The sequence below is a fragment of the Cheilinus undulatus genome, linkage group 5 (genome assembly GCF_018320785.1).
Source record: "Cheilinus undulatus linkage group 5, ASM1832078v1, whole genome shotgun sequence".
NCBI classification, from domain to species: domain Eukaryota; kingdom Metazoa; phylum Chordata; class Actinopteri; order Labriformes; family Labridae; genus Cheilinus; species Cheilinus undulatus.
The window spans coordinates 31461993-31480952 of NC_054869.1; the positions used below are offsets into that span (position 1 = coordinate 31461993).

General features: G+C 38.4%; 1 protein-coding gene across 1 annotated transcript in view; it reads right to left on the minus strand.

Annotated features, from left to right (window-relative positions):
• Positions 1-18960, minus strand: part of tmem8b (transmembrane protein 8B) — an 81776-nt gene that overhangs the window by 3723 nt on the left and 59093 nt on the right. The window contains exon 12 of the mRNA XM_041788128.1: positions 5002-5118. Coding sequence (XP_041644062.1) covers positions 5002-5118 — 117 coding nt within the window. The remainder of the gene's footprint in view (positions 1-5001; positions 5119-18960) is intronic.

An 18960-nucleotide genomic window follows, 5' to 3' on the forward strand; every position in this document is an offset into this window, starting at 1 on the left:
GGCAGCCACTCTAAGAGCCACTTGCCACTAGTAGTATTGGTGCAGTCATAAAGGTACTTTCAAGAAAAACTAGCCTGGATGTTTTCAGCTGAGTTGTTATCACAAATGTGCAGATTTTGAAACCGGTTACCTACACATAGTGAATCTGCTTCATTTTTGTATCTGCAGGCTAATATGTTCTTCTCAGCTCTTCGCAGATGCTGTGAATGTCTAATTACGCATGGTGACCTTAGATTAAGAATTTATACAAAGGCAAAGTCCACTGTCATAGCAGTGGACTCTGTCTGCCAGTGCTTTAATGTCACATTGTGCTTTCTGAGGCCCCTGCCGCGCTGCCCAACAGTCTCCACTGTCAGATGCATACTGACAGGGCAGCCTGCAGAAGTGTGAAAAAGGCTGAAATTTAGACCTTTGTTAGTGTCTGCTTATGTTCCTCTCTAAAAGCATAATTCTACTTTAAATTGATGTCTTTGCCTCTATGAGAAATTGCTTTTTAAATGAGGCATTTAATTTGTAATTTCAATTTGTCCTGTGATTAGTCTCAAATTAACCAGTTCTTTCCATGAAATTTGATAAGAAAGACACTTAAGTATCATTTCCTCTCTATAAAGTTACGAAGGAGCGACGGGGCTCATTAAAAAAAAAGACTCTTTCAATTTATTACTTTTGCAATTAATCCCTGAGGCCTTGTGTTTAATGTCCTCATTTCTGTAATTCAATCAGTGTGTGTCATGTAGAAACACGATATTGAAGAGGGAGATCATACCGGCAGCAGTCATTCACACATGCAGACTGATGGGATTTCAGTGAGGGAGCAGCAGGCGCTTTGCTTTGATTGCAGGAACAGAGGGACAGGATTCTTCATAAATCCACTTTTATTGTCTGAAATTTGTATTCATGCCTACTGCTGCAGCATAAACTCCATCACAATGATCATAATCAGCTGATAGATGTTTTCAATTGGCCATCAGAGTTTTGACAGCCATTGGTTTGCCTATTTTGTAATCTATGCTCATGTTGTGTTTGCCTGTAAATGGATATGATGTCTTTATTTGTTTAATACTGAGAAAGAGCTCGCTTTTTTACTTTAAGTGGTGGCAGGGAAAGACTTGGACATTTCATTTATTTCCTAAACAGCGTTTAGAAAGTGCTTCATTATTTCATTCGCTCTCTATTTTCATCCCCTCATAAACACTGATTATATCCCCCTAAAAACACATTACCATAAAGCACCCCAACAATGTCAGAGGAAATGCAAGCTGCTCATGAATGACAGAAATAATTACATGTATTGGGGCAGGAAAATGGCTCTGATTGAGTTATTATGCTGAATACATTTGGAGTTCAAGACTAATAATCTATGTGAAGCCAAGTGAGGAAAACATGAAATGTGTTTGTACTTTTCAAATCCCTTTGGAGCTGCACATTTTTCTGGTTAATACAAACAGTTTCCTCATAGAATTGTCTTTTTATGCATAAGTCGGGGACCTCATTTAGTTTGAAGACAGGAATATTTGGCATTGACAGATTTGAACTTCTGCCCCTCTTCTCACTGTTCATGACACCCCTGCAAAGCAGCAGGCGCTCTGTGCCCTCCCGCTCGACTGATCTAATTCGGTTGTGTCTGGGAACATCCAGAATGCCAGGCTTTGCAGAAACATGACACGCTGAAATGAAAAGGGCTCTTGAAGGGAAGGGCTCAGAAAGAAACCGAGGGGCGAATGCGGGAACATATGCAACTGAACGGCTGATAAATTATGTAGAGTGGTGTAATCACAGCGTGAACTCCGGGTTATCTTTAAAACCTTGACTTTATGGAGAAGTTAACAAGCAAAATTTTCTGTTGGGGCAAGACAGTGTTGGTTTATCCCTACAGGAAGTTAGAAGAATATAAGGCCACAGTATTCACACCACAGAACGCCACAGGAAGTCATCTCTGCCTGTGGCCATCAACCTCTATGGCCCTATTTTAGGTCTTTATTACTTTTTTCATGACAGTTGATGTATAGGACTACAGTGGACTACAAATAATGTTGCTGATTAAATTGTAAATTTACAAGAATAAAGTCTTGATATTACAAGAGCAAAGTTGTTGTTTTATTGAGTATGGTCATACTATTTCGGAACATTAGGTCATACATTTCAAAGAATAAATTGTCATAATATTATGAGGTAAAAGTGATGCATTTACAAGATTAAAGAATGTTTAAGCAGGGGGATTGCATCCATTGACGAATTAGCTCAAAGTTATTTTCAGAATTGCACTATTAAGTATTTATAAGATTATATTTATAACAAGATGGGCTATGAATCATGATTCATTTAGAGAAAACAGGCAGATCCATGTGAAATTAGACATTTAAACACCCCCATAAAGCTCAGATGGAATTATCATTGTTTCATAAGCAGGTGTTTGACTATAAGATTGGCAGCTGAATGAAGCTCTTTTGTTCAAAATGCTGCATTCATTGCTGTATTTCCACTCCATTCCACTTATATAATCATTATTTCAGAGATTTACATAAAATGTTGATACATTAACATTTACCAAAGTGCTACACAATGACTACAACATAGATATAAAACACAAAAGTGTAAATGAAAAATAAATAAATAAATAAATAAATGAATACAGGCAAATAAAGACACCATGACACAAAAAATGCAATTCCAAATGTGTGATAAAAACAAAGATGTGTAATGGTTTGAAAGTGTAACTACTAACCAACAGTCAAGGTTTTACAAAAAATGATGGTGCTAAGCTGTGAAGTAAATAATGCTGAATTAACTTTGTTGTGTGTGATTGTAAGAATTTTGGTAGCATAGACATGAGGAAACACAAACAATTCAACATTTTTTATAACCTCACAAAGCCATGGTTTACTCGGTCTCTTTGGAGGCTGAAGTTGAATTTTTTGCTGTTTAATTTTTAGACACTGAAGTTTTTGAGATATTGAATTTTTTTACACTGATTTTTTTTTTGAGATTGAATTTTTTATCACTGAAATTCTTTATGTTGAATTTTTAAAAACTGAATTTTTTGAGACATTGAATTTTTTTGCCACTGAATTTATTTTTGCATCGGACAAAATTCAGTGGCAAAAAAAAAATTTGTACTAATTTAATGGTTTTTCAAATTCCAAATCCAATTTTGGTGCTTAAAAAAATTTAGTTTTAGAAATTCAAATTCAAACTCAGATGGCACTGATTTACTTCCATACTAACCCATTTCTGCTACTTTTAAGATCCAATTAACCCATTTTATTTATTTATTTATTTATTTTTTTAACAAAATAGATTTACATTTTTAAGAAGGCTATAAACTACACAGTGATTAAAAAAGAAATTTGTTTCATTGATAAGAGTGGTTATTTTATCAGGTTAAATATAAATGGATATCACATGCTTAACTTTACAATAACCCATAATTTTGTTGACCTCCATGGGCCCCAGTTTGGCTGGGCCCCAGAAAGCTCTCCCCTTTATACCCCCTTATGGACAGCCTTGTCTCCACATGACTATTCGTGAATGTGCATGGCTGTGTTCAGCCACCTTCAGGTACAGTGGGGGTCCCCAGTCTCTGACACCTTTATTTTGGGGGTCACAGGCTGAAGAGGTTGAGAACCCCTGCTCTAGATGACTATGGCTTTATAAGGGCAACGTCATCATTTATCTCTCCTAGTATTAAGCTGTTTTGATGTTGTCCGGGTAGAGTCAGTGCTCTCTCTGCCTCTGTGATCATGTATGTGCAAGAACTGAGACAATATAGAAATCCTACATGCACTGGAAGAGTTCGTGCGAGTATAATAAAATTAAATCCTGGAAGCACCACTGTTCATGATTATTTGTAGTAATACCATATGTTGTGTTGTATATCATTACATATTTCATCCTTTTTTACAAATGCCTACATCTTGGGAGCAATGGGAGCATTTGTTAGAATAAATTATTTCTGATATTTGCATTATACTGTATTTTATATTTTACATAAATTATGTGTAAACATGTCATCGATAATTGATTTCTAAATGCATGATCGCTGTTGAAAACCAGCTTTAAGTAAATCCTCACATACATTCACATTTGAATAAACATATATGTATGTTCGTCGAATTTCTGGTGTGCTGTTGTTAGGCTTAAAATAAACAGATCCTTTACATAGTAACATATACCGTTTCTCCCTTTTGTTGTTAAACTAGATGCTTTACATGGAGGATTTTTCATCTTTCCATTTCTCACAAAGATAATTCTCAGAGCTACTACTCCCACACATTATTCAGAGCAAAGCCTTCTCTGAGGAAGCTACAAACCGTGTTTTCAAACTCATGTCAGTGGTTTGGTGTTAAAGGCTTTTTTTCCCCCCTCCAAGAACCTTCCCTGAAAGACTATTATTTTTTATCTTCTCAGTTCAGGGAGCACATTATGACTGGGAGAAGAGTCAGTGAAAGTACAAGCTGACTTATAATGGAACTACAACCCATGACTAATACCCACAGGCTGCAAAACTTTTAAAGCTCCTTCTGTGTTAATGTAAAATAGCTTTATTGGTCAGAAAAGCCACAGATTTTAGCCATGCACATGTTTTAGCCCTGAGCTTAAATGATGGATTAAATACTTTTTACACCTAGTGGCACGAGGAACAATAGCGGGGCAGTTTGGACACGTTTCATCTGGGTGTTTGAACAAGCTCATCTATGAATGTTAAACACACATTATGTAAGAAATTTAATTTTCTTTTATCCTGTCCTGACCGCTTGGTCACACGCTGCAAGAATTAACATTTTGGGTTAAAAGGGACTTTTAATCCTAGGATTAAGAAGCTGAAATTGATATATTACTTTATGAAATTCCATCTTTCATTATCCCATATTGTGTTTTAACCTTGAAGGAAAATTACAGAGATAACCATTATTAAAGGCAAATAAATCTAATATGGAATACACCTGTCCTGAGCTGTGCATTTCTTGTCCTCTGTGTAGCGAATAAGTGAGTTTTTCTTACCCAGGCTACAGCCATGATGCCCAGAGCAAACAGACTGGGCCCCAGCAGGTTCCACAGACCGTGACGGTCGAGCTGCAGAGCCATGGACAGAGACATCGCCCCCAGCAGATACAGCACCTTGACAGGAAACACACAGATCAATAACAGCCCCCCATAAACACTGTCGACAGAGTTACATCCGCAGTAAATAACAAGATATTTGTGTGGCCAGGACTCAAAAACAGCCTTGCTTTTAGGGGAATATGCTGTCAAGATTGTCATTTTTTCCCAATAAGAGACAAAAATGGTTGCAAAAGCTTTTGCAGTTACACAACAAATCTTTTAGTAATGAAAAGTGCCAGTTTCTGCATGTGGGACTATTTTACTTTTTCTGCACCTGTGTCCTGTTTTGAGGGGATTTCAGAGTCCTACTTTTCTTAGCACAGCTGGTGAATTCAAGGAGCAGACTTGAGAAAAAGCAGGCAGGAAAAGAAAAAAAATCTGAAAACAAGTGTTGTAGTGTTATGGGTGCAAGTCAGTCAATGAGATTTGAAGGGTTAATAGTGCAATGAGGAGGCGTTGAATATCTTTGTGAGTTATTTGGCATTTCTCACTGTTGTACTGCACCATGGACTCAAGCTTGACCACTGTGAATACTGCGATGTTTCTTTGTTATCTAGACCAGCCTGAAGAATTGTTTAGAAAATCCAGTATACTAATGGTTAAGGCTGAAGATAGTCAGGAGCCAGAGGCATGATGCTCTCAGGTTGTTCCAGACCATTCTGGTGATCATGATATCGCAAAGATGCTTTAAGGGATTTTCTTCAAACTTTGCAGAAATGTTAACTCAGGTTTAAGGCTGAACAGAAAAGAGTTTACAGGTTGTAAGTCAAAGGTCAAGGCCACTGAGCATTTTCATGATTTCTTGCTTGTAAACGTGATATCCCAAGAATGCTTGAGGGATTTTATTTGACCTTTGCACAAGTGTTCACTCTGACTCTGGGATGAACTGAATACATTTTAGAGGTAGAAGGTCAAGGCCAAAAACCAAAGCTGCCCTTCTTCTTGACTTATCAGTGTATATTCACTGCCCAGCAGGTGGTAGTTCTAGACATTTAATGGATCATGCCTTTTATAGCTCATATATAGCTGCCGTATATGGCTTATATAGACACAATGGTATAATATGATATATTTCCTCATAGCCATATAATAACTGATCTTGCAAGACAATCACACAATGAGACATCATGATATCTGACTAAAGAATACAACACTCCACTGAAGTGAAGTGCAGAATTAATGTATACAGTGCATTCAGGAGTATTCAGACCCCTTTCACTTTGTTCAACTTTGTAATGTTGCAGCCTGATGCTACAATTGTGTTGTCTTGGCTTTGTGCTTAGGGCCATTATCATATTAGAAGGTAAACCTTTGGCCTAGTTTGAGCACTGTGGAACAGGTTTACATTGAGGATAACTCTGTATCTCAGCTTTTCCTCAACCCAGACAAGTTTCCCCGTCTCTGCTGCTGAAAAACACCCCCACAGCATGATGCTGCCACCACCATACTTCACTGTTGGGATAGCATTGGGCATGTGATAAGTGGTACCTGGTTTCCTCTGGACATAATACTTAGAAATGAGGCCAAACAGTTCAATCTTGGTTTCATCTGACTGGAGAATCTTGTTTCTTTCAGTTTGAGTCCTTCAGGTACTTTTTTTTACAAACTCAAAGCAGGCTTTCATGTATTTTGCACAGAAAGAGACTTCCGTTTAGCCACTCTGCCACTAAGCCTGGATCAGTTGAGGGCTGGGTGTCCTTCTGAAACTTTGTCCCATCTCCACACAGGATCTCTTGCGCTCAGTCAGAGTGACCATCGGGGTCTTGGTCACCACTCTAACTGAGGCCTTTCTGATTGCTCAATTTTGCCAGGTGACCAGCTCGACAAAGAGTCCTGGTTGTTCCAGACTTCTTCCATTTCAGAATTATGGAAACTCTTTGGAAACTTCAGTGCAGCAGAATTTTTTTAATTGTCTTCCCCATATCTGTGCCTTTCAACAATCCTGTCTCTGAGCTCTGCAGGAAGTTCCTTTGACCTTATGGCTTGATTTTTTTGCTGACATGCATTTCCAAATTTTGTCCAATCAATTTAATTTGCAACAGGTGGACTCCAATCAATGTGTAGAAACATCTTAGCAAAGATTTAAAGAAATTAGCTAAATTTCAAGTGTTTTTTGCACACAGTATTTTATTCTTGGTGTTCTAGTAAGGACTGTCATGTCTGACTTGTATCTGTTTATAATGTTATGCAATTTGAGGCTAGAAAAAAATGTTGCACTTTTTCCCTTGTGTGCACCTGTGGTGACAGCAGCAAACATTTCTCAACACAACACCCTGAATTAAGTGCAAGCCAGTATCTGTTGGTGTTTTCAATGTTTCTAGTCCTATTGAATTAGAGGCTTTTTACATTTCTCAAACCACCCTGAGTGCCAGGACCTGGCTCAATTATACCTGTTTTCTTGGTCTTAAGTTTCCCCCCCTCTTTTTGAAGTATTCCCTTCCATTAGCACCATAATTTGAAGGACACCAAAGCCGCTGTTGTTTAGCTTTTTGCAGAGTTAATGAATTTATTCACAGTATTTTGTGGTTGCAGAAATAATTAAGTACTTTTCACCTCAATCTGACATTATCCTGCTACTTGTATCTGTTTCAGAAAACTACTGCATCTACTTTTCAGTGGATGTCAGTATTTTAACTTGCCCGCAGAATGATACAACACGTGACCTTCAATATAACAATGGGCACAAAAAGTAGAAGTCCATGCTATAAATAAAACCAGTTAAACTTTTTTGTCAGGCACACAATTCGACATAAAGCCACAGGACATAAAATAGATATAGTGAGAGTGGAAAAATCAATAAGCTGTGCTCCACATGCTCTGGGAGAACTTTTGCCGGCCCAGGATGCCTGAGGTCTGCATTCTTCTGTTTGGAGGGGAGCGGAAGGAGGAATCTGGGACTTTTCAAGCGGGAAAGGGATGACCCGTCTGCAGAAGAACAGGACTAATTGGCACGGAGCAGAGAGGAGAGAAGCAGCATGGTGCAGCCCGAGGACTCAGTGCAGCCCCAGTCATCAGTCATGCTGCACTGCTGGATCACAGCAGCACCGAAACATGCATGTATACATGTATTATACCGTGTTTTAGAGGCAGGCATGAATGCATGGGCGCTCACAGGCAGGGATTTGGCTGTAATAAATCATTATATGTCTCTGTGACGGATGAGCTAGTTTGAAAAACTCGCAGGAAGTCTATTTTTGTCTGACATATATTTTCATGCCTAACAATATACAATGATATAGACTAACACTGTGCAGGGCTATTGTGCTATTGTAAGATGTCTTTCAAAGGCAGTGCTGTGTTAAAAATTGTGAATATCTTGAATAATTCAGGTATAAATGCTCATCTTTAACTTAAGGAGCAGTATGCGCTGAGGATTTCCTAACACAAAGGTACAAGCTGTCAGGGTTTTTAAACAAATACAACAGGGTTTTGCTAAATGTGTGCTTCACATTATTGAAAATCCTAATTTATTCGTGTTTTTGTGTTTCTCTGGTGAACATGTGCTCACTTACGGCTAATTGGCTGACTTTAAGCATGCTCTAAAATTTAAGTGTCTGCTTGGCTTCACTGCTCAAATTTTCCACATGCACTGTTGAGTCTTTGTGCCTTTGATAATTTCTTAAACCCATGTCCAACTAATTAACATGACCATGTTACAATATGCCTCATTAGAGTTACAACATTGCAGCCCTGGTAATTATTTCAACCAAAATGTGGAACTTTGCACTGTAGTACATTTTCAACTAAATAAATGCATGTCATCTCTGAATACCAAATATTCGTAATATTTTATGGACATTTAGCCAAGTTTTCTGGGGTTTTATTGCACCTTCATAGGTGTGTTATGCAAATACTGTTCTCATAACCTTTTTAGTGTTACTCTGGTAAAGCTAAGCTTCTTTATGCAAGTATCTGAAGGTGCTGGAAAGTAATAGTTCCGCGTTCACAATGATTTCCCTCTCAAGAAAGCCAAAGTTATCATGAGTAGTTCATTGGTATCAAGAATGTTTACAAAAGCAATGACAAAAACATTTATGTCATGCCTACTTTGACCATGTTAAAGCACAACAAATCGAAGTGCATTATCTTAAGAGATATAAAAAGAAAAAGAGGAAGAAACATCCAGTATGAGATCCTATACACACACAAATAAAATGTAAAACCTAATAAGCACAAGTAGGAGAACCATCACCATTTATTCTCTAGAGTTTCTCACTTCAAAACTCCTTCAGTCTCAAAGTTAAAGCAACACTTTAACCTCACATTCAGAAAGGAAAAGTTATGAATTGAAAATAAAACTCACAGTTGAAGGGTCAGAATCTTCACTCTCACTGAAAATAAATGTGCAAAGCCTGATGAAACGTGCCAAAGACATATAACAGAAAAAGTCTTCCAAATAGCATTTCAACCTTTTTCTTACTAAAGTACAGCTTACAGCAAGTGGGAGGAAAAGCCAATGTGTTTTCTGGCAAATAACTAAATTACAAAAGAAAAACTTCCTGTTTTAAACATGAACTGAAGTTCCCGTAGGATCTATAAAGTATTTGTTGATGTGTCTTTTGAGGTCAGTGATGTGCACAGAACTATTTTCACATACCACAATGAAGATATGCCAACATTTAATATACAATAGAGTAGCTACAGCCAGAATCTTCTAATTGTCTGATGCTTATTTTTCCCTGTCATCCAGCAGGTAAATTAATTTTTACTCATTCTAGATTGAAGAGAGTCAAGACCATATCAGTGAGATCAAAGCTGCACCAAAAGGTCATTATCCTTTAAACTGATTAATATAATTCTTAGAGATGGGCACAAGAATGGGCTGCATGGTGGCGCGGGGGGGGGGGGGGGGCGGTTTGGGTATGACACATTGATTTTGGGAATCAGTGTGAACCTCTATCTATTGACAACTTCTCTACCAACTCAGCTGAACTGTTGCCCACTGGCGCCACACATGTTGAGGAGTTTTAACATCATTTACAGACTTTTTTTCCTCTCCCCTCTATGGCTGCCATTATACACAGTGACAATGCATTAATGTAGAGAAATGAAAATCACTTAATTCTGTTCATAATTAACTTTAATGCCAATGCTGTTATTATCACAACACAGCATAAATATCAGGTGTTTGCAATGTCAACAGGTTTTTGTTTCTAAGTGGCCATTATGGCTAGAAAACTCAAAATTACACTCTAATGAAAATCTACAAACAATAGAAACCATTTTGATATATCACCAATGCTGAACTCTTTGTAAATCTCTGGGAGTACATGACTTCATGTAGGTCAAGCAAAATTTCACAATAAAAGTGCCTGAGGCAGAGACAAGCATTTTGGCTTTCTGTCAGAAAAACTGTCTGAAGCACAGGAGGCAGCATTACCTCGCCCAGGTTTCCACAGTCAATCTTACCATATCCTTTGCAGGTAAACAAATAGACTGTGGGTAAACTGTCACTGTTAAACCAGCTCCCGCAATGTGAGTCAGTGGTGTACTGGCCATGCTTGAAATGTAAAGCAGGGATACCCGCTTATTTTTTAGTCTCCAAAGAGTCTCACTCTCCTCTGATGCTCATCATTCAGAAGTACACTGATTTTTTTTCCCCTAAGATGATGAAGGAATGACCCACCTTACTCTGCCTCTAACAGGCTTGTACTTGTTACTGCCTTTGGTTGGGTAAGAGGATCTGGCAGTGCTACTTTCTGGAAATAAAACAGTAGAAGGGACATATTACCTGTAGACACTACATTAATTCCCGTTTTTATGCTGATGACACTCATCTTTATCTTTCTTTTAGCCATAACAACCCAGATCACATTTCTTCACCAATAAACTGTATCACAGACATCAAAGAACCAGACATCCCACAACTTTTTACTGCTCAGTATCAATAAAACAGAAGTTATCATTATCTATCCAGGCAGGGCCATTTCTAGCCAATTTGGTGCCCTAGGCGAACTTACAATTTGGTACCCCCCTCAGTTTGGCAACAAGAATGAAATTTCCATGTTGTGATCTGCAGGGTCAATCTGTTTATCAAAATCCAAGATAGTTCTTTTTACATTCATCAGTAATTAGAGGTATCGTACTTTTACCAAAGTTAAAGACTTGATATTTGGAGAAAACATTAAGGGCATAGACCCCACAAGCCACCCCATGGCTCCACCTCTGACTGATAAACTTATCCACCACACAGGATTTACACCTCATAATGCCAAAACAGTGTCAGAAAATTAGGGTTATAAACACATTGTGACATCCCGTCTATCATAAAAAAAATGGCCTCTTTTCATAAAGCGTTTAATTTACAGACAAGGACAGGGACAGAAAGGGGCAAACAGAGTAAAAACAAACTCTCATAGAGGGCTGAGTGAAGTACGCTGCGCTTTTTGGCACTCGCGAACAATGATCAGGAAAATAATTCCACCTACGGCTTAAAAAACAAAGGATGTGTACATAAAGTCTGTAAATATATTCCTGACATTACTCTTATTAATATAACCAGGGTTAAATTAGTCCAGGCTGCCAGCTGTTACAGTTGATGTTTTTGGAGTGTGATGCCTGGTGAGGATGTGAGAGTTTTCTTTCATGCTTCATTCAGTGAGAAAACTTTGACTAGAACAGTGAAAAAACGTATTTGTCAAAGGCAGTGATTAAGTGAATGCAATATTATAATTTCTTAACCTGAACGCAGCTTCTGTCATTCCGTGTTTCATGTGGATGGTCAGACTTTAGGAGGAATTGGACACGCATGTTGTGGTTGCAGGTGGGAGGGAGGGATAACACACACGCATCAGCAGGTGTTAATGGTCAGGAAATCAGGGGGAATGGGCAGGTAGGGTGTTAGCTGTCTGACGCAGGGCTCTTTCTCTACATCCTGTCCATTCAGTGCTGTGTGAATGAGGAAAAAGAAAACTTGTTTTCTCTAAACGTCTTGCTGAGCTCACAGTGTGCATGTGCCGGGGGCGCGCATGGAGAGAGAGAGAGAGAGCGGTGAGGTGAGCCTGGACTGTTTCACGAACGAGGGGCGCAGAGGTTAGAGGAGTGCAGGAGTTGATGATCTTTTACATTAGTGGACCTTTTAAAAATGTTCAGGTTCATGATGGCGCCCCCCTCAGCGTGGCCATCGCCTATGCCCAGAAACAGCCCTGAATCCAGGCACTACAGATGCCGATATACCCCAGCAACTTAGTTCCCTGGCATCAAACATTCCCCATGGTTGAAAATATCTGGATAAGCACATCAATTCACTGGCTTAGGAAACTTTTAAAAATTAGTCACATGATACTAAGAAGTCACCTTGCAACAATAATACATGCTTTCATTTCATCCAGATTAGATTATTGTAGTTCTCTGTACTCTTGCCTGTCACAACATAGACTAAAGCTGATCCAAAATGCAATAGCCAGGCTCCTCACCAAAACAAGAGATGGAGAGACCATATCACTTCCATTTTAGCTCCCTTCACTTTCTCCAAGTTAAATTTAGAATTGATTTTAAAATTTTAATGATCACTTTAAAAGCACTTTCTGGTCTTGCCCTGACATATATCTCTGATCTCCTCTCCCCTTATGAACTGGATCCTCAGCCGAAGGTCTGCTAACTTGTCCACCATCCAGGCTGAGGACCAAAGGAGACTAGGCCTTTTCAGTCAGTCATCCTCTTTTAAATCCCTCTAAAAACACATTTTTATAAGTGCAGTTTTACTGCATCTTTGTTTTTATCCAGTTGATCTAATTTTACAAATTTTTTATATACTAGGCTTCAGTTTTAACTGAGTTTGAACCTATTCTTTTGCTTATAGTGACACAGAGCACTATGGTAGGTCTTCCCCATTTTGATGGTGGTACAAACAAACCACAACACCTCTGTTCACTTTGCTTGAAAGATCCACATCACACTGTAATGTGAGGCAGTTCTGGGTAAGGATGCAGGTACTCGAGACTATTACCATTTTATGAAAAATTAAGACAGTACCTCCAAAGATTTGTTTTTCAAGTTCCCAAACCATTAAAAGCAAAATATGAAATGAACACTGAGGGCAAAGACTAGTTTACTGAAACGCTGGGCAACACTGAGGCTGAAGCACAGACCTCTTGAAGACAGAAGTTTACTTGCATAAAATAGCATTAGATATTATAATAAATGTAAGTTTGGGTTCTAAATGCACTTGTTTTTTGTCTCTCTTGATTACTTTCCCGAGAATTACTTGTTCTTTAAATACACATGTCCTGATGTCTGTGTGTCTCATGTTTATTATGTTATAAAATTGGCAGAACATACAGACCAATTCAATAATAAAACTGCAAAAACCATCCATATGTATCATCAATAAGGCTGATTTTTGTTCTCACACTGATCCACTTTTTCTTAATTCTCATGTTATGAAATTTTATGATTTATTTTACAACAAAATAATGCAAATAATGTTCAGAGCAAAATTAAATTGAAGTTAAATTCTGGAATAATGCCAATATACATTTTAAACATGTAATTCGCTTTTGATTTTCAAGAAAATAGTTTGTAAAGCTATTTTTGAAGCTTACAAGTGTGACTGATTATCTGTTGTTGTTTCTTTGCATTTCTGGAAGTTGGTAGCCTAAATAGTCGAAAATGTAGGATAGGCTTTTATAAGCAGGTTGCTTCTGCCTATGCCTTTTCAGTTATTGCTCAACACATAACTATTGATTTTGTTTGAAATGTCTATACTGTGTAACAGTGTTAATTTTTGGCAGCTCTTTCTAATTTTAGTCATATTCTTAGTCTTTAGATGAAATGTCTTTAAGTTTTAGTCAATTTTAGTCATTTCTACTCCTTTTAGTTTTAGTCTAGTTTTAGTCGGCAAAAACACAAAACCATTTTAGTCTAGTTTTAGTCCATAAAAAGTCTTCACATTTTAGTCTTTACTTTTAGTCCAAGCATTTATTTTCTTGACTAAATCTGGTACACAATCATGGTAGTGTGTTCTATACACTCTGCCAAACCTGGGGTCCCTGCTTTCTACAGCTGAGATGCAGAATATCTACAGCTACATTGTTTTTTGACAGATTTACCCAGAAATATCACAGATTTTGAATGTCTGACGAAAACTAAATTACATTTTAGTCTAGATTTAGTCATCTTGACATAGACTAAACTTACTTTCTGTCAGTTTTATGCTGGGCTTACACCAAAAGATTTTCACAGGCACAGACTAAAAACTGAAAGTCTTAAGTAAATTTTAGGAGTCTTACTGGGGTCACGGCGTGCTTCTCTCATCTCTATCATTAAGTATAAGGTGTTAATCTGCACTCTCTTTTCCTAGTCTTGGACTTGCGATCATATCAAACGTGTTTGATATGATCGCAAGTCGCGGTGATGTTACACTATCAACAACCAATAGATGAGCGCTGACATAACTGGAAACAGGAAACCTGCCGGTCAGAGCAACCACAAAAGTGGCAGAGCAGCATGGACGAACAAGGAAAATCAGCAGTGAAACGTCGAAGGTCCGGACCAATATGGACCGTACAGAAAGAAGCTGGTGGAGCTGTGGGCAGATCAGCTCAGCCTGTTCGATGTGAATTGTCCAACATATCACGACTTTGAAAAAAATTGCATGGTGGGAAAAACTTGCTAAAAAAATTTAGTAGTAGTCTTGTAAATAGTGACTAGACTAGTGATGAGACTAGGCTGACTAAAAACTCTAAAAACTTGTCTTTAGATGTGAGCAGGTGTGAGCTAATAGTTTTCCAAGAGTCTTTTCCAAATCTTTTCAAAGACTTCTGATGTATGGGTAGCTTAAGTCATCACAGATCTATTTTTGTTAGTCTTAGTCTAGTTTTTATTGAAATTAAGGCTGCCAACAAACATTCTTAGTCAAAGTTTTAGTCGACGAAGTTAACACTGCTGTGTAAAACATTGCTTAAAAAAAACGCAAGTTTCAATGTCTTTCACAGACTTTCTTTCTCTCAACTCCACTGCCAACATTTTACATGATAACAAATTAAAGTTACAGAAACTTAAATTATGTGAACCTGGATGTGAATGGATTGACATACGTGTGCCAAGCTCTGGTAATTCTGATATTTACAACTTTCAATTATTAAAGATATTTTGTGAAACTGTATTAAAGTTGCCACCTGTTAGATGTCTGAGGACTTTTCATCTTTGAAGGTCTAACAGTCCCACTAACAGAGACACGATCAGGTGTTACAGGGTCCTTTACTCCTAACTGCTGCTGTGTTGATGAACAAACACAAACACACAATGACAAACAAACACAGTCTCTTTCTAGTACACAAACTCACAATTCTACTTGCCAGTCCCGACATGTGCGATTTGATTAGTGACTACGTACTGCAGCGCTCAGCAAAAATGAAAACTCTAGAGGACAGCAGATGTTCGTACACTCTCCCTCCCTCCCACTGTTCCTCCTTCTCTCCTCTCCCCCTCGCTCCGTCTCATTTATGGACACGGACACACATACTGGCACACACACTCTTCCTGAGACTGCTCCATCTTGGTGCTCAGCCAGGGAGTGACCCAGGGAGAAGGTGCATCTGTTAGTGTTTACCGCAATATGTCAACAAACCAGAGAATTCAGCACCACGTATCGCTTATTCTAGCACATCGATTTTTTTTTTTTTTCATTTATAACTGAAAATTGAGGCTTATGTGGAACTCATATTTAGCTCTTCTTCATGGCTCCACAGCTCTGCTCCTCACTCCCTAAATCCCTCTTTGCTTCAGGGCTTATCTCAAGTTGTCGACCACCAACATGGTGGAGCTCTCAGCTCAGGTTTTACTGGGCAGCAGCACATGGCGGTTGACAAGTGTTATGGCCAGAGCATGTTTGCTAACAGACCTCCAAGTCACGGCTCCTGACTAAAAGTTCACCAAGCAAATCAGAAACAGTCAGGAGTTACTCTAGCCATAGGCTGGATCCTTCATTTAGTGAGACAACTGAAACAATCAGAGCCATTATTGGGGGGAACTGTAAATGTTTCTCTGATAATATAGAGCTCAGGGATCCCTAATCTCTTTTTAACAGCTGCAGGATTGAAAGTTGGCATTTTAGAACACTTAATTAAAGCCATAAGACTGTAAAAAATCAGTTTTTTTACTTGGACTAGAAAATCTCTATCATCACTGATGGACATATTAATTAATGCACATTAAGTCAACATAAGTTAACTCCCATGGATGTCATCATAGATGGGCAGTGAGCTATATGACATTAAGTCCAAGAGTCTATGACACAGGTACAAAAGTGTCTACAACCTATTCAAACAATGTAACACCTCATGGAACAAATGGCCTCAGATGGACTCCCCTAGATTAAATGAACCTCCTCCCTGTCTGCAAACCTCTGAACTCCAATGCAGAGGGCAGTGAGAGTCTTTAAGGATGGTCTTCTCTCTTGAAAAACATTGCCAAGATCATTCAAGTCACTGCCAACAATTTTTTGGCAAAGATTCACAGTATTTCCCAGTCTGTTTTTGTTACCAATGCTGAGGTTACCAAAACCACATCATAAAATCAACTCAATAAAAGATGAATAAAACATAGAATAAAAAAAAAAAAAAACCATTTATCAGTAACAAATCCACTCAAAATTCTGAAGGAGAAAAGTCTCTGTTTGGCCCGTTTGCTGATAATGTTTGCTTTTGCATCATAGGTCAGTTTCACCAAGAATGACACCCAACTATTTATAGTGACTTTCTTTCTCTACAGCTGTGCCGTTGAGCAACAAAATATTGGTTTTAATGAAGTTAAATCACACAGTTTAAAAAAGCGTTATAAGAACTCATGTTACAGACAGAAACCAGGAATGAGAAAAGTTTGTTTGAATGGAATTTTGATTTTCTCGTTTGATCCATGTTCCATCTGTAAACATGGTGGAGACTGAGCTCGTGACCTACGCCGCAGCCAGTTGGTAGGGGGAGCTACAAATGAATTGGCTTCACCTCCGGGGAGCTGGCATGTCATCCATGTTTTGTACAGTCTATGGCTGTGTCCAAATACATTCTAAGAGTTGACCAATTATTGACCAATTATGGCAGATTATCTGTATCAGCATTTTATTTCACTGATCATGAATAAAATTTATTTAAAAGTGTGCGACTATGGCTCCATTGAGAAGTGTGTCTTCCCCTCTGGCTTTGTTTTCCATCTCCACAGTCTCGCCCAATGCCCCCCACAGCACTATCTGATTGGCTAGACATCACACAAGAACCAGCCAATCAACACCTAGGCCTGGGTGCCACTGACAGGACTGTACTGTGTGAGAGTTTGAATGTGTCAGACATGACCAATCATTCATTTCATTCTCCTTTCTTGCATTTATCATAGTTTTACCCTGTGTGTGTGCACTAGTAGTTGTTATTATAGTTTTTTTTTTACTAAAAAGAAAGGAACTGAGAAGGTTCATTTAGAGTGTGCATGTTCAAGTTTATTTTTCAGTGATCAACTGGTTGGGCCTTGGTGCTGTAGCGAGGGAAGATAGCACTCTGTTTCTTTACTGAATACAGAAGAGTGAAGATGGCAATCACACTTGTGTTTCCTCACTCTCTCACTGCTACTTTCCTCTTTCTAAGGTCAATACTGTGTTTTTCTCTTGTGCTGAGAAGTGTACTTTGTTATAACTAAACATAGACACCAAAATATTGTGTTACTGTGATGGTAGGCTTGAAAATGTACATATTCAGATTTTAATAGAGACAAGTGAAGATGGCATTTGCACCTGTGTTTCCTGGTTCTTTACTCACAGCTAATTTCCCCTATTCAAGGGTATAACAATCACATGCATCACTTCCTGTTTTCATGCTGCCAGCATGTTACTCTGCCCCATTTCTTGTCAAACTTTGCAAAGCAGATGGATACATCCTGTCTGTGTTTCTCAATGGCGAATCCATCTTGCAAAGCTTCCGTCTGAACCGTTTGGGCCCGGTTAGAAAGTGACAGCACCAATCGAAGGTTTTCTAGATGGATGTGTGAGACAAATCCATCTGGCGTGTCAGGTTAACAGAGCTAATGCTAAATTGTTATTTGCTTTATTTTTCAATCATGTACTTTTACTTTTGTCACATTTGGTACATTTTGTTTGTCATAATAAATGCATGTTGGTTCCAAGTATCAGTTATTGGTTTCATGAACTTCTAATAATTGGTACTGGTCCGGAAAAACAGTATTTGTTTACCTCTTTGACATATTACAACTCCTTCATACACAAACCTACATAATATATACTGCATACTTTCCAAACAGCTAATGTGCCGCTCCACTATACTTAAAAGCCCATCATCTTCACATTACATGGCTTTTATTGATGACATGTTTCCATTATCAAGTGGTTAAGTATGGCAATCATGCTCCTATTACAAACTTAAAAACCCTTGTAAACATCCAGGGATTTCTTGCATACACAAAAATACTAGCTCTGAATTCAGATCTTACTGCATACTCAATGTGGCATTTCGTAGAAATAGTGTGAAAGTATGCAGTCTCAGTCACAGAGCTACATCCAGGCCTTCTTGTAATACGCATGTTTCCATGTGTGGATGCATGGATCATTAATCTTCTCTTAATATTGCAATTCATGTAGTCTTCTTGTGCAGCATTACTGTGCATGTTCAAATTGTATGAAAGAGAAAATGTGTTTTATTGTGAAGCCCCATGCTGAGTACAGTCTCTTCAGCATAACACATGTAGCGTTTGTTAGTCTGTGTAAGGAGGATAAGGAGCGCACTCCTGACTGTGACAGTCAGATTTTCAGCGCACTAATTATTTAGCTGTGTCAGATGGTGCTTTCAGGTTGTGTCATGTATAATGTTGTGTAAAGAAAAGTCGATTTTAACTTGCTGACAGGTTCCCGGCTTT